At 35.8% G+C, this 16,910-nt stretch overlaps 2 protein-coding genes across 2 annotated transcripts in view; both read right to left on the minus strand.

Moving 5' to 3' along the window:
• Nucleotides 1-13,112, minus strand: part of cacna1fa (calcium channel, voltage-dependent, L type, alpha 1F subunit a) — a 29,632-nt gene extending 16,520 nt beyond the window's left edge. Inside the window, 12 exon segments of the mRNA XM_056730015.1 lie at nt 2,182-2,208; nt 2,299-2,365; nt 2,464-2,529; nt 2,637-2,779; nt 3,741-3,844; nt 4,942-5,138; nt 5,297-5,449; nt 5,556-5,698; nt 5,823-5,962; nt 11,609-11,713; nt 11,787-12,004; nt 12,774-13,112. Of these exon segments, the coding sequence (XP_056585993.1) occupies nt 2,182-2,208; nt 2,299-2,365; nt 2,464-2,529; nt 2,637-2,779; nt 3,741-3,844; nt 4,942-5,138; nt 5,297-5,449; nt 5,556-5,698; nt 5,823-5,962; nt 11,609-11,713; nt 11,787-12,004; nt 12,774-12,792 (1,382 nt within the window). The 5' untranslated portion in view covers nt 12,793-13,112.
• Nucleotides 13,113-13,541: 429 nt separating this feature from the next.
• Nucleotides 13,542-16,883, minus strand: praf2 (PRA1 domain family, member 2). The gene is made up of 3 exons (XM_056730024.1): nt 16,705-16,883; nt 14,812-15,029; nt 13,542-14,672 (listed from the first exon to the last, which is right to left on the minus strand). Exons 1-3 carry the CDS (start codon nt 16,881-16,883, stop codon nt 14,533-14,535), a joined length of 537 nt encoding a protein of 178 aa, XP_056586002.1. The 3' UTR covers nt 13,542-14,532.
• Between the last annotated feature and the right edge of the window lie 27 nt (nt 16,884-16,910).

Below are 16,910 nucleotides of genomic sequence, written 5' to 3' on the forward strand. Positions count from 1 at the left end.
GAAGAAATTCTCCATGAGACATAGAGTGTTGCTTGTGTGCATGCATCAAACCAGTTGTTTTTGACTATATGTGCCACTATGCAGAAGTTTGAGGGGGTAGAATCCTGGCAGTTAGGCAAAACAGATCCTGCCCCTATATATCCCCCTTGAAACATGTGTTGCTGTAGCTAAGTAGCTCAGTTGGTTGAATTTGAGCAAGCAATGCAAAGGTTGTGGGTTTGATCCCAGGGAACACACATAATGATATAAGACATGTATAAACGGAATGTAATTTGCTTGAGGTAAAAGCGATCTGCCAAATGCTTGAATATATTATTCCGTCATTTGTAACATGTAGTGCACGTGGCATTGAAATTTTACCATGTCTATTTAATTGTTTGTATACATCCATTGAACTTAACATGTTTTTGACTATATTTGCATCCATGCATAAGTTTGAAGAGGGTAGAATACTGGCAGTTGAGCAAAACAGATCCTGCCCCAATATTACCCCTCTTGAAATAGTATCCTATAACATGTGTAACATGTAGTGTGTGTGGCCCTGAAATATTAATGATATATCGCCCGACATTTTAAATGTAAAGCAATTTGAGTAGTCTTTCAAATGGACAAGTTTCTCAGATATTTCATGTGGATATTGCCTCAGAAGAAATCTCAACAATGTTACAAACTGCTCTCAAATCCTAAAGAATACGTTTGAATTTCAGAATAAACTTCATTTATTAATTTGGTTCTTGAACGTTGGCATAACACTGCCAAACAAGATGCGTCTTTTGAGGCTTTGGTTATGCTTTTTGAGTGTGTAACAATGTATGTTCATATTTTACAAATTTCAAGTCTATTGTTCACCGCTGTCACTCTTCTCACTAAAGGACTGGATTTCTTCCGGTCTATATAAAGTCCCTCTTTCCGAAAAGCTCTGATTGGTAAAGCTGACCCGGTCTGTCGTGATTAGTTCCCCACCTAGAGTGTGTGTGTGTGTGTGTGTGTGTGTGTGTGAGATGTCCCACCCACACCATATCAATTCAATTCAAGTTTATTTATTTAGCGCTTTTCACAATGTGTATTGTTTCAAAGCAGCTTTACAGGGGCAAACAGGAAAAACAGAAAAGTTAAAACACAGCACAGTGCATGGTATTTATACAACGAGTAAGATCATTCTAATAAATAATATCTAATTTCTAATTAAATAAATAAATGAATGAATGCAGTCTCCCGGTGAGCAGGCCAACACTGCCCTCACTCTAACAGCAACATTATATAAATAAAGTTTGAAAATGGTGAGACGGGGCTCTCGTGATTCGAAGGAGCAGAAGCGGCATTTTAAAGGGGATTTCTAGCGCAGTTTAAACTTCGGAAACAAAACGTGTGCTATAATTGAAGTCAGGTTTAATTTATCACCAGAAAACTGACTTTTGCCAGCGATTTTAGACAAATCTGTACACCCTTATTCAAGTAGATAGGACTGTGGTCTTGCTATGAGTGAAATAGCTGCACGTAAGTATTCTGAACTGGCAGAAGTGAGAGGAGCAGAAGATGATGAACAGAACCTGCTCTTGACGACTCTGAGGGGGAAATTTATATATTTTTATTTTATATAACTAATAAAATTATAAAAATTATTCTTGTGAATTTAACTGGTTTTGTTGCTACCGTTAAGCTTTTGTATTATTTGTTTCAATGTTTCTATGATTTTTTGTAAATGCGCAGAACAATAAATAGACCTATTTTACAAAAGATTTCCTCATTTCCTCATAAATATGTTATATATCACTAAAAACCAGAGAATCTCAGCATCAATGTTATATATATGCAAGAAAATTATCGTTCGAGTGTGTTTTAGAAATAAGCTTGTTTTACATCGGAAACATGATTTTCTGAGACCATAATGAAACAAATCTTTGACATGGCCGTACTCAGTCAATAAAGATATCAAAATGAAATGTTCACAAAAAATTTTTTACCCCATGTAGGATGACTTTATGTAGAAAACAGAAAATCACACAAAAATGACTTTTGCTGGGTTATCACATTCAGGGTCACATGAAAGTCTAATTTGTGCTCCCCAGCTTAGATTTGATGATGCACTATTGGACCCATATTGGTCTGTGGGTTGGCAGAGTTTAAGAGGTCTCTAAAGTTTAAAAAAAGAGTATTTGAAAAAGATAAATAAACACTTACCAGAAACTTATAGCCATCAGCCGTGCCCTGAGAGGAATAAGAGAGTTCTGATTTAATCAAAGTTCAATAATATTGACAATAATTATATTTTAAACAACAAAACATTTTTCTACTTGCATTATGGAAGCACAGCAGCCATTGTCATCGTCCAAAAAGGCTTCAAACTCCGAGTCTGAATCTGATTCTGTAAGAACCAATACAAATATTACCCAAAGAGTGTTTTTCCAAAACACTTCAATATATGATGCAGTGAATGCACATGGAAATCTAACTGTCCCACACCTCCATCTTCACTGTGCTTATACCAGCCATATTTCTTCATCATCTTTTTCTTGGCCACCACAGCACCTGCCATTTACCCAAGAGACAAAAGTAAACCCGTTTGAATAACTGTTCTCTGTTCAGTGAAAAGAAACTAATCACAAGTAATCCTTGGCTGTGGGTGTGTTCATTACGTTTATTTCCATCCTCGTCCATGTCTTCTGCTTCAATGAGCCAGTCCATATAGCCAATCATGTCCTCCTCCATCTGTTGTTTCTCCTGGGCTTCCTGCAGCTCACCACGGCACACCGCCTTTTCTCTTTCTTTTGAGAACTCACTGTCATTTGTATAAGACACACACATTAGAATGTCGGTCTGTACAGCGATGCTTTTTTTGTCTGTGACTTTCAGGAAACCCTGTAGACCTTATTAATTAAATTAAAAACATATTAAACTGTACATTACTGGAACAAAAGTTCTTTTGGTATGGTGTCTTTAATTTTGTGATTTTTTATTTCACAGAATTTATAAGAAAAATTATATTTCATGAAATGATGGCCTTCCTGGTGCACGCACGGGGACCCTAGTTTAAGAACCAGAGGACCAATATTGTATACCCTATTTAGGTTATTAGGTGAATTGTAATTCCAATTTACATTTCAATTTATGCATTTGGCAGACACTTTTATCCAAAGCGACTTACATTGCATAATCCTTTACATTTATTTCTAGGGATGTGCAATACCCTGGAATCGAACCCAGGACCTTGCGTGGTTAACGCAATGCTCTTACCTCTGAGTTGCAGGAAAGTATTTAAAACTTAAAAGGCCAATTTTATAGCATCTGTTTAGTGGCTTCAAATAGTGCTTCAGAAAATGTTGTTACAATCTTACATCATGTTTACACTGGATACGGTGCGGTGTGAAGCAACACCACGCGACAAAAAGACAACAGGACCCAATATAATTTTCAGTTTTGTCCACACTGATCGCGTGTGGTTTAGACACGGTGTTACGTAAAAATAATATTTTTTTAACAGGCTAAATCTTTAAATGTTTACATATAATATAAGGGCTCTCTGAAATACTACGATTATAATGCTCAATGGTAAAAACTGTGTCACTTTCATCTTAATTAATATGGACTTAATTAAAGAATTATTCTCATTGTTTATTTATTTGGTATTTACTCATGTTATAATATTGAGGACAACATACGGTCAGCTGTTCACTTTATCAACACATGAGTTATACACTCATGTAATAAGGGTTATGGGATGGATTATTTTAGTCTCTCACCCGCTTAAGACACCCAATACAAGATTGAGGACAAAGAAGGACCCAAAAATGACCAAAGACACAAAATAAACCCAAGGCAGCTCAAAACCAATGGCATCATTCATCTGGTAGAAGAGAGAAAGAGGAAGAATAGCAGAAGAGAGAAAGAGGAAAAAATGAAGGGTTGTGGTTAAGCAGGTTCAGCATTTAAATTGGATATTAAAGAAACCCTGAAATGCTCTTTAAGACACATTCTAACATTCAGTCCCATGTAAATGAATACATACAATATCAAGAAGCAAAAATTTAACCATCATAAAACATTTTGATCTATAAACACATTAATGGTCACACAAATTGGCTACAAATGCAACAAGGTTGTATGCAAACGGCATCAAAACAGAGGTCATTAACACACAGAAATCTTAAAAGTAACATTGGGTATAGAGAGGTGTATGGCTTAATATGTTAACAATGGCATTGACTTAAAAACTTTGAAATAAAACAACAGTGTAACTGTCACGTTATTTATAAACCTTGAAAAAATATTTTTACTCGTAGGCTGCCATTTATTTTGAATCTAAATCCATGACATCAAATTGTTGCAACCTTAACCCGTTCTCTTACCGCTACAGTGAAGCACACATGTTTTCCATACATAAAAGTAAAATATGAGACCTCAAACATAATATTAGATATATAAATCACAGGGACAGTAGCTGGAGGTATGTCCTCTTGACACAAGACACCCTGACTCCCATAAAAGAAGAATATGTTCAGTAATCGTCTGCTCAAGGTAAACATGCATTCAATTATAGCTTTAAACGACCGTCTTTAAGAAAGTTAAGAATATTTAAGACATCATCATCCACCATTATCGTATACTTTATACATTATGAGAATATACTGATACACATATTAATAAGATGCTTGCAGTTTGGTTATATATATTCTGTAGCACAAGTGAATATTAGCATCCATCGGCTATTGATTGAGAGAGAGAAGAAAATAGGAAATATTTTATGTGTTTCTAACGACAAATTCTAGCAGTGTAAGGCTATTACAGCGTATTAACCCTCTCTACAGTATAAACTGGGTTCCCTTTAAAGCCAGAGTAGAAAAACCTGTTTAATTAAGAACAGAAGTAGGAAATTGAAAAGTTCAACTTATTTTAAATGAATTGCATTTACAATGATAACAGAGAGAGAAAATAGTTCTGTACCCAGTAGAGCACATCTGTCCAGCCCTCCATAGTAATGCACTGGAACACAGTGAGCATGGCGAAGAAGATGTTGTCAAAGTTGGTGATTCCTCCATTAGGCCCCTCCCATCCTCCCTGGCACACTGTGTTATTCCCCACACAGAATCGCCCATTACCCGCAAAAGCACACGGTGTTGGGTCATCATCCAACATTAGTTCTTCACACAAGAAAGCGACCACAGATCAGTAACCATAATAAAAACAGTACTGCAATGACAAAATTCATTTTAAGGTGAATTGCAAAATTTAGTAATTAAAAGCTGTAGTTCTAGAGACCAAAACAAAACAATGTTCAGTGTGGGTGTGTATTTTTAACCTGTCCCAACATAATAGCAGGTCTTGTGCATCCTCCCGATAAAGAGCTCCAATCCAATGATGGCATAAATGATAATGACAAACATGACCAGCAGTCCAATGTGGAGCAGAGGAACCATAGCCTTCATGATAGAGTTCAACACAATCTGCAGACCTGCACACATTACAGACACAATTACAATCTCTACATTCACCAACTATACATTGGAATTGGACTTGCGGTCAATGCAATAAATATCCATTTAGGAGTACACACTTACTTGGCACACCAGACACCAGGCGTAGGGGCCGTAGTACTCTGAAAGCTCTCAGGGCTTTGACATCCAGACCACCTGGTTTACCTGCACCGTGATGGGCCTCCCCTGGTTTGTGATCTCCCATTTCGGCTATCACACTGAATAGACTGTGCCAGGCACAAGCCACAAGTATTTTTTTATTTTGTATTGAACCAAGTGCATACAGTACATGCTCTGACTTTAACATTGTGTTATATTAAGCATGTTTGATGCAAGAATCAGATCACCTACCCGACAATGACAATGATAAAATCCAGCAAGTTCCACCCGCTGCGGATGTAAGCGCTGGGGTGCATTACCAGGCCGTAGGCTAGAATCTTTGTGAATGTTTCTATGGTGAAAATCACCAGAAACACATACTCCACTTGTTCCTGAAGTGTGAAAGAAATTGAGGGATATGACAAAAAGGAGAAAGACAAAGCCAGGGCAAGTTAGTAAACATGTACTGTACAAGTCTTTAAAATGCTGATGGTGTAACACTGCTATTGGTAGACACAATGACTTATATAAAGTACATGCAAAATTGATATTTCTTTCAATATATATTCATTCTTATGTCATCCAAACTTGTATCACTTTCTCTTTCCTGCAGATAACAAACGAAAACATTTTGAAGAACAGTGATAACCAAACAACATTGGGTCCCATTGACTTTCAATGTATGGACACAAAACCACTGAAATATTTCTCAAAATATCTTCTTTTGTATTCACCAGAAGAAAGAAAGTCATACAGGTCATACACCCAATGGGAAAAATATTGGTAATCTCGCAAATCAATTTAAAGGGATCGTTCACCCAAAAATGAAGCTTCTGACATCATTTACTCCCCCTCAGGTTGTTCCAAACCTGTATTACATTTATGCATTTGGCAGACGCTTTTAATCCAAGGTATTAGGTTCTTTCAGGTGTACACAAGAGAAGATATTTGGAAGAATGTCTGTAGCCAAACAGTTCTGGGGCACTATTGGCTACCATTTTCCTTACTATTATATTCAATAGTGCCCCAGAACTGTTTGGTTACAAACATTCTTCCACATATCTTCTCTTGTGTTCAACTGAAATAAATTTTCATCAGAACAATGACATCCATACAAGTCTGGAACAACTTAATGTTTATGTTTAACTTAAGGATGACAGAATGTTTATTTTTGGGTGAACTGTCCCTTTAAGAGATTGAAAAAAGCCTGTCCTAGAATTGAAAAAAACACCCAATAATTATGAAATGCCTTTTTTGTTCTACAGAGACCCCATCTCAGGATCCAAACAAGTTCACATATTTGAAAGCTTAAAAGAAAAGCGTTAAGTTATTACATGTAAATTACAGCTTAATTCAAGAGAAGCTATTTGGTGTAGACAAATGGATGTGCGTTTTCTCTTTAACCTGCTTTCCCCTATAACACATTGCTAATCTCATTAGCCTTCTGCCCTCATGACACACTTTACTAAGACGCTAAAGGTTGCAGGTTTTCTGGGTTACCCACACAATGATACAAACTAATGCTTAGAACAGTACAGAGACACCTCTGACTCAACAGTTGTCCGTAAAAAGCCATGGATAATTTAGAATAAAAAGTATATAGAGTTGTTTGTTTCTACAATATATACACTATTAATGTACTGTATCTATAAGTGTATTAACCTTGCATCAAGACATATCATTATGGGTAAGAAAGAAAAAAGAAAGACAATAGAGAACCAAAGGCAAGGAGGGAAAATCTAAAAGCAAGCATTTACATGTATATATGGGTTAAAATAAATAAATAAGGAGGGAGAAGTAGATCACGTGTTGCGAGAGTGATAGAACAGATGGTCAAACTCTTATCCTGTTTGGCATTCAGAGCTGTCAGTCAAACCTCAAGCCTAATGCAATTACAGCATGGAACTGAACGGTAAACGCTCTGAAAAAAAAGTCACATGCAGAAACTAAAGCATTGCTTAAATTGAAGGGGGGCTGGGGGATCCGGGACCCCTATAAGGCATTACGAAATTTACCTTTTACATTGCATGAATTTAACCACATTTGTCATTATCAGTTTAACTTAAAAATATCTGAGGGACCCCCAAAGTCTAAGTTCCTCAGATATTTTTGAGTAAAAATGATAACAACAAATGTGATCAACTTCATGCAATGGATATGGTAAATTTCATGAATTAATTATTTACAATAATTTATATTAAGTTGTTTATGGGCTAGTTGTCATGTCTCTTTAAACTTTAAACGACCTGCCCCATGTCTAAAGACCGCTAAGCACAGGACATTGTTGACATGACTGCTTGATTGACTTTGCTCATGTAAAGCTAATTTCAGCTAAAAATGAACGTTAGAACGTTTCCACTTTTTTGAGCGGCCATTTTATATTTCTATATATCTTTCCACTCTATTTATTAGCTCCATGTCGGGACTTTTGTATTACTTGTGTAAATTATTATTAGGCTTTATTATGGGCTGCTAAAGATCTAGAAGATGAGTGACAGCTTTTTGGTAATTATAAAGTGAGTGCTCGTTGTGCGGTTTCTGTGGTCCCTCTATATAATCCATTCAGAATTGTACAAAGCTTGTTTTTCATGCTGTTAAAACTAACGGCCACATTCATGCTATAAAGTTTGGGGAATTACATCGGCATGTAAATGCGGGATTCACTCTTGAAATAGCTATGATTGACATATGAATAGTCATAGTTAGTTCCTGAATAAATGCAGACTTTAGGACTGAAATGGTTGAATAGTCTGCTGACTAACAGACTCACTCATAACAGTCCCTTTCCGCCACCTAAATGGACGTAACTATGTTAACTTCACTGATATAGTTGAAAAATCCGCACAACACTAACACAACGACTGACAGCCGGTCTTGTCACAATTTATATTTTTAATATCTAATAACCTAGTTTCTTGCATTTAAACAAGACTTTTAGAACAAACAGTATTACTATTATTATTGTTTTTACAGAAAATAGTAAATACTACATTGTTTAATAATGAAAAACTCTGTTGGACATACACTACTGTTCAAAAGTCATTTCAGTTCACCAAGCCTGCATTGATTTGATCCAAAATACAGTAAAAGAAGCCTGTTCTTTTATGTAAGCCTTTTTTAAATAAATAGTATATCGTTATGCATATTATGATCAAATATATTGTGTATTTTGTATGAATTGTATATTGCGAGACTTACCCCCACTCCACCAAAAATAAGTGTGGACCCCCATAAAACTTGATTCAATTCAAGCACTGACGAAAAGTCATTTGTAACACTTTATACACCGCATGAATCATATAGCATTGTTTAGTTATTATTGTTTAGTACTTTTAATAAACACCCTTTTACAAAAGGGTCTTCAGCATAAACCTTTAAACAGTTTTAGTAATGTTGCGAATATCCTCTACAATCACAGACAGTGAAGGGGAAAAACTAGTTTATTCATGGAAGGTATACCCGGCTTTCATAATCTAAATAGACAAAAATATGATTAATTTGTTAAATTTGTTAGAATAATGTTTTGGTAAAGGTCAATTTATTGTCTTTTTCCAAGTCCATACATTGGCACTAATCTTTTAACATTGCTATCTGTGGAAATGATTTGGGCTTTAATTTATCTTTTCTGTGTATGTTTAGATTAAAAAAATCACACCAATAAGACGTTTTGATTGTGATGTTCTCTAAATTGACAGCTGAATTAAAAAATGCTGAAAAGTAATCAAATGTAAAAATTGCTTAAATCTCAGTTAGTTCAGATGCTGTCGAATCGATTAATATGAATTTCAAAATAAATGTTTGTGTTTATATAATTTGTGTATTGCAAGTGTATATATATATATATATATATATATATATATATATTAGTGGTGGGCATAGATTAATTTTTTTAATCTAGATTAATCTAGATTAATCTTGGAATTAATCTAGATTAATCTAGATTAAAATGGCTCATTTAAATTCTGCCGAAGGCATTCAGAATATGTGTGCTACCCAAATAATGACTAAAAGTAAGTCTTTGAGAACAGGTTTCTCAAGCCAGGTGGTGCATTAGACCAGGGGCTCATCTCCTGTTTCCAAAATGCATCTCAAACTGCTTGAGAAAGCTGTTCTACTATGATAATTGGTGATGAAAAATAAGTTATGTTCAATAAGATGTACTCGTGTTTACTTCCGCATTAGCTAAGGGATGATTTGCGTTTAGGTGGTACTTGAGACTGGAAGAGCTCCTACAGTACATTTACATTTAGTCATTTAGCAGACGCTTTTATCCAAAGCGACTTACAAAGAGTGAGGGAGCAACAAGCGATATGTCATACAGGAGCCATAATACATTAGATCTCAATACAAAGTTACTGGTTTCAACTAAAGCTAGACCACTACCTGTTGAGAGAAAGTGTTTTTTTTTAAACCAATTCCGCAATGCACAAGGTGCAAACAACCTTAGTCTTGTCGATGTTTCTATTGGGAAGCTTCTTAAAAATTAATATTCCCTGAAGCAAACCCGGCGGCTTCATAGCTGCATCCATGTTAGCACGTCACGTTTGATGCGGTAATTTCACAGTAACGTTATGTTGTGTTCAGACCAAACGCGAATGGCGCGTCAAGCGCGAGTGATTTATGTGTTAATGCAAAGAGCCAATAGACCTACTTGCTGCGCGAATCGCGCGAATGAAGCCCTGGTTATGAGATGATGAGGCGCGAATGAAGCCCTGGTTATGAGATGATGAGGCGGCTTCTGCTTCCGCGAATGACGCGAATCACGCTAGTTGAAAAATCTCGTTCTCGCCCCGTACAGTGCAGTTAAGCTGGTATACATCTGCGCTAAAATATCAAGGTGAAAGTCATCATAGCTTGCGTAGTATAGACCCAGCTCCCAACCCAACTTTGAGAATAGATTAACGGCGACAATTTTTTTATCGCGCGATAAGAGTCTCACTGCGTTAACGGCCCACCACTAATATATATATATATATATATATATATATGTATGTATATATAAAATATGTTATATATACTTATATTTATTCATCCTATGACGTAAATTTCATTATTCATTTTGACGTAAATTTTCGGATTCATGAAAATGTTCGTATTTTCAAAATGTTAGTTGGTATGAAAATATTGTACACCTTCTCAAAATCACGTGTAAATAGTGCATAAAACCGCACGTAACGTTCTGTATAGACAAACCGTATCATAATGATGCTTCACAAGTTATTTTACACTGTCTTTAATCATTTTTTACTTTTTAACTTTGAGTAAAACGCAGAGCTTGTCACTCTCCTTTTTAACACAGTCGTCCAATCACAAGCAACCAACGCATCTCCGGAATAACGCGCAGGTGACACAAATGAATTGTTGTTTTTTTGTAATCACATAGCCTATTAGAATCTTATGCATTCATTCAATCAAATGGGTTCAAACCAGATAAAAAATTCCAGGGGATTGCAGTATTTCTAGATAGCCTACGTAATTTGTTTAGCTATAATTCATAGGGGGGGATACGCTAGCTTTCCTTTAGCTCAGTGTGAGCCTTGCGTTAACAACGGGTTCAATCCCAGGGGATTGCATATCCCTAAGTATAAATGTATAGGATATTGCGATGTAAATCGCTTTGGATAAAAGAGTGCATAAATGTAAATGTAAACATGTAATTGTGAATAAGCGTGCATGCATGCCCTGTTTACGAGAGATTGGAATTCATTGACATACACACATGGACGTAAACACAACCGTTTGTTTTAGAATAGAATAATCACGATAAATCCATATGACAGCATTACTTTTTTGACTGCATTTGTATTGCCATTTGCACTTTGCTAATATATATATAGTACATAGGGACTGTTGATGAATATATTTGTTGATGATTAGAGTAGATTGACTCCTGAATTTAACAAACTAAATACACCTAAATGTAAAGCTGGATGTGTATGGGTGGAAACTATGAATGACAACCTTATAATATTACAGTATGTTGTTTGATCCATTGTGTGAGGAAATCCGTTATTGAAGATATTGGACCATAAACTCACCAGATTGTGGTTGGTGGCATTTGAATCATCTTCAGGAAATGGTTTGGACACACCAAGGGCGACACAATTTGCAAAGATGGCCAGCAAAATGAAAATATCAAAGGGCTTGAAGGGGTAAGGTCAAGGAACAAATTGTCCATAAAATACAAGTGAAACAATGCACACAACCTCACACAACACTTAAGGTATATTAAGGATATTTCCACTCCACCAGAGCCAGTGCAGCCATGCGTATTGGGTTACTGAGCGTGAGGCAGCATAGGGCCCTGGGAGCACGCAGAGCAGATTTGTTAGCTTGCGTATGTTTCTTGGCTCCACCGGCTCTTTTTTGCCCCGCGGAACCCGTTGAGTTGAGTGTGTCTGTCTTGAAAGGGTCAGACCCGGCCAAGCCTCCATCTAAAATAAAATGTTTAACATTTTACTTTCAGTAGGATGAATGTGATCATATGCAATGTGAATTCACATTACAGTCTGTAATAAACTATAAAACAGTTGCAATTACTTTTGGTAATACACAGATGGATTGTTACATACATACGAAATGTTCTATTAATACTGGATGATTCATCCCAGACATAATAACAAATTAATTGGTTATATGGTAATTATATTTATTTTATTGGAAACTACAATCTCTGTTGATTTATAAAGTTAATGTGTTGGGTTCTGTTGGTGGGATGTCATCTGGAACCAACACAACACTATTTAATACTACTGGAGTAAGGCCCAAAACTTAGTTTTATAAAGGTAAGAGTAAACAACACCCTTCCTGCCCAGCTGAAAAAACAAAGAAATCCAATCCACATCATCACATAATTTCTAAAGGTTTCAATTAGAATACCATTACAACCCAATAGCTTTTTTTTTATTAAAAACAATACAAAATTATTTTTGTAGTGTGTTTTGGGCATCCACCACATACCAATAGACAGCATTATAGTTTACTTTAAAACCAATACAATTTCAATTATAACCACTCCATTTGCATTTTTATTTTGTTTTGGGCATGGTTCTATTGTTTTTTTCAGGGTTGTTAATAAAAAATAATGATATCTCAACTAATTTTTAATCAGTTGAATAGGAGAATGAAAATTTTAATATAGATTATTCTGGAAAACTGATAAAACCCGGCAACAAAGCAATGTGATGTGAAGGTCCAACTCACCTTTGGTTGGAGCGTCCATTTCCACGGCGTATCAACTATAGTTTGCTTATTCCCAGAAATTCACATGAAATAATATGTGAATACTATTTATGTCCTGGCATGAACCCGTTAAAATCATCGCATATCTATTGATAAGCAGTCGGACTGAACTGTGTCGCGCTTAGCATTGAGCAGGTGGAAGAGCTTAAGAGCACGAGGCATTGAAAATAAATTAAAAAAACACAAAACCTAATAAAAGACTGATGCAAAGAGCAGTGCATTGTCCGGTTTACTTGAGCAAGACATTCTTGAATATTTGGATAGTTAACACTTAATAAAAAACAAATGTGTACACCTATCCTTTCCTCGTCTGCCCGTAGGTGTTCAGTGTAGTAAGCCGTGAATTCAAGATTAGCTCATTAGAGCCGGTTAACGGGGATGACCGTGATGAAACCCTGCAGGTGGAGACACCACAAAAATTTTAGATGCCACAAAGTGTGTTAACCAGATGTATTTGATTTAAAGTGTATTTTTTAAGTAGATCATATTTTTTAAGTAGATCATACGTATCCAGACTTTAGGCCTACAGAGTAAAACAAACATTTTCATTGTTGTATCATAGACATGTTTTACCATATTTGTTCAGTTCGAGAATTTCACATGAATCAGCAAACACAGAACGCTCCCCTAACGTTTGCATTTGGTTATTTTTGGGGAACGTAAATATTTGGCTGAAAAAATTGATGTGGATACAACAGCGCCCCCGTGCGTCAGAAGGCAAAAACAATCTTGCAGTTTCTGAACGTATATTTATTACAATTACTACAATGATGAGAAGTTCGCGAAAATACAAGGCAGTTGATGCTAAACATTAAATATGACGTGCATAAGTTGAAAATGATTTAAATAAAGTCAAAAATTAGGCAGACATAAGGTAAGACAGGACATAATATATAATATATTTATAAAGAACTTTGTATGAATAGATAAATGCATGTAAAGTTTAAATTACTTTAAGGAATTCATTATCTTGTTTGGCAACAGACTATAAAGGAATGAAAAAGTTGAATTGAACGTCATTCAATTCAAATGCTGTAGCGTAACATAAAAAATGCACCACATATGGTTACATATTTTAAGATAATGACTGCCTACATTTTAGATTATATCTTGCATCTCCTCTGTCTAAGGAAATCAGAGATTTGGCAATATCAGTTAAGGCCTACGGAGGAATAAATATTCTAGATATTTTCTCAAAAGGGTTGCTATGGTCACTTTTGTGAGTAAAATGACACAAGGCATAACTTTGCTAAAAGCAAAATATGATACATCTTCAGACAAGTAATTACAGTTCTGTTTGGTCATGTAATGTGCTAACAAAACAAAAACACTAATTGTAAAAAAACTAAATGGCCATAAAATGTAAATCTTTCCATTCCTGCAAACCTATCTTCTGATCGTGTCTTTAGATATATTTCCTTCACACACAGTTCTTAATATCAAGTGTTGTCACTAGGCATACTTTTCTATATTTTGTTTAAGACACCTTATAATTTAAGACAAATGTTTGAGACATTTTATCCTTTCTTCATTCATGTTCAACTCACAATAAAGTATGAACACTTTGCTTCACTACTCAAGTCAGTTCTTATCATGCATCAAGTCATCATCATATCTGACCCATCTTGCGTATCTGAAAGATTTGAACACAACAACATGTAAAAATTCATGTCTATTTTTTCAAGATACACAAGAAGGGTCCAGGCAAGAGTAAGCAAAGCTATGATCCAGCTTCTTGTTCCTGTCCAAGAGCTTCCAGCAACAGGCCCATGGGAGTCCTCTTCAGTCCTATACTCTCCAGCTTGTTCTCCAGTTTATTTTTAAGACTTCTGAGTCTTACTGAAGCATGAATAAGAATCACTGAAGGGAGAAAGGGAAAATGGGGCTTAGACAGTACAGCACAATAATACTGTCATATAGAGGGCTGAATTTCATTTCATAACAAGTTAATTAAACTCAAGTTACTAACACAAAAGACCAGACAAATAGGAATACTAACGTAATATGGGGAAGGCGATGCCAAAAAGAAACACCGCCACCCCTCCTAGGACGGACAGAAGTAGGTAGCTGGAGCCCAGGATCGCAGACAGGCAGATTGACGGATGATTTCTCCTGAATCTTCGGACTACAGCCTTGTTTTCCGCAGTCCAGACAAACACCAAAAAGAGAAGAACCACAACAGTTGCTCCAAGAATCAGCTGGAATGGCTGGAAATACCTATGGTATCAAACAGAGTGATGAAAGAACAATTATGTTGTAAAGAACAGTTATGTTATAAGTAAGGTAAAGGAACTAGAAAGTCACTATATTTCGCAAATAATGCAGTTGGGGTATTAACACAGTGTGGCATTGCACTTTACAAGCAGAAGCCATCAGCACATTTCATTGTCTTAAGGTCGTTAAGGTTAACGGTCTTTGCAAATTCATTCCGAAATTTTCGCATGCGTTTCTAAATATTTGGCACTCGTTTGTACGGTGTCTCTGAATTGTTCAAATGCCTCTCAAAATGCCTGCAACGAATGTGAAAAAATCAGAAAATCGAACCCAGTCCAAACTATTTTATGACGGACGAAAATATCGGAGGCAGTGTGTAAATGTGATTGACACAACGCGAGGTCGTATTTATTTTTTTACGTGCGTAAAATTCGTATGCAAATGTCGGACACAATGTGTTAGGTTTATGGTAAACGGGATGGGTAAACGGGATTTTGATGCGATACGATACCGATACTTTTCCTTGAAATTGTATCGATACCGATATCGATACTGATGATGGAGTTAATTTATATAGATATATATATATATACATATATATATATATTTTAATAAAAATATACTTACAATTAAATAGAAATTACATACTTGTGCTAGCTATTAATAACAAATTTACTAAAAAAGTAATTTAAACAAATAAATACAATGTCTTAACAACCTTCTTACAAAAATATTGATTAAATAACAAAAATCTTAATAAAATAAACAAAAAAATGATTTTTTTCACTGCCGTCTTATTTTTAAACAGGCCATTTTTGTTAGGCTTTAACGTTTTGTTTGTACTGTAATACACTGTTTTTTGAAGAAAAAAAACATTGTTTAACTAACAAAAATCTTAATACAATTAATGTAATTAACCAGATAATCGATACTTTTCTGAAAATATCGATACCTAAAAAGCATCTTTTGATTATCGCTACATCGATACTGCAGTATCGATGTGCACATCCCTACATTGTACCAAGCGACCGTTAGGGTATAGTGTAAACGGCAATGTACCAAGCGACCGTCCCGATGTACCATTTATCAATAATTTATTTTATTGCGCTTCACGTAACCAAGTCGATCACTTAATAAACCAAGCAATCACAACAACAAAACAAAAATTATATTTTGTCACATTAATGTCATAATTATGCTGCAGTCACTCCCGGAGGTGCCACCACATGCGTCCTTTTCGCGATTATCTATAGTCCACCATAACCATTAGAAACCGGACGTGTCACTAAATGGTGGCACATGCCAAAGCCCCTAAATAGACATATGCCACTAGGAACCTGACGTGACACCGGACGTGACACTAAACTTAATGGCATGTGACAATGGCTTCTGTGCGTGAGATGCCATGCCACCTAGTGTTAAAACCCCCTCTCAAATAATGATTGTAACTACCTACAGTAGCATACTTGAAACTGAAACAGACATCTTTCTCGCGCCTGTAATGCACTGGCCTAACTTAGTTTTAACTTTAGTGACATTATAACATTTTTAAGTCATTTATTTTGTTTGCTTAACGCAAATCATAACAATACTCACTGTTGCCGTATTGGTTAAGGCTGGACATACCCAACAGTGAATGGGATTGAAATGAAGGAACACGTCAATGATGTTTACTCACCCGATTATAACAAGAAAAGCCACAGCCGAAACAAAATAGTTTGACTGGTAATACAGCAAGTTGTTTATGATACGGTTGTTCCACCGCTCTAAGTTACGGACATCAGGCACGGAAAACCGGGCGGAACACAAGAGAAAATCGTCCAAGGTTCTAAAAGGCGGAGGCTGCATGTCCACCATTTTTACGCTGTTTAGGGACTACATTTC

The sequence above is a fragment of the Triplophysa dalaica genome, chromosome 18 (genome assembly GCF_015846415.1).
Source record: "Triplophysa dalaica isolate WHDGS20190420 chromosome 18, ASM1584641v1, whole genome shotgun sequence".
NCBI classification, from domain to species: domain Eukaryota; kingdom Metazoa; phylum Chordata; class Actinopteri; order Cypriniformes; family Nemacheilidae; genus Triplophysa; species Triplophysa dalaica.

What these genes read in the sequence shown, in the direction of transcription:
- praf2 (XM_056730024.1), bottom strand. Translation starts at nt 16,883, where the DNA reads ATGGTGGACATGCAGCCTCCGCCTTTTAGAACCTTGGACGATTTTCTC. An exon ending in GCTTTTCTTGTTATAATCGG is followed by an intron (nt 15,030 to 16,704) that starts GTGAGTAAACAT and finishes TTGATACCATAG; the next exon opens with GTATTTCCAGCCATTCCAGC. An exon ending in CATCGCCTTCCCCATATTAC is followed by an intron (nt 14,673 to 14,811) that starts GTTAGTATTCCT and finishes TTCTCCCTTCAG; the next exon opens with TGATTCTTATTCATGCTTCA.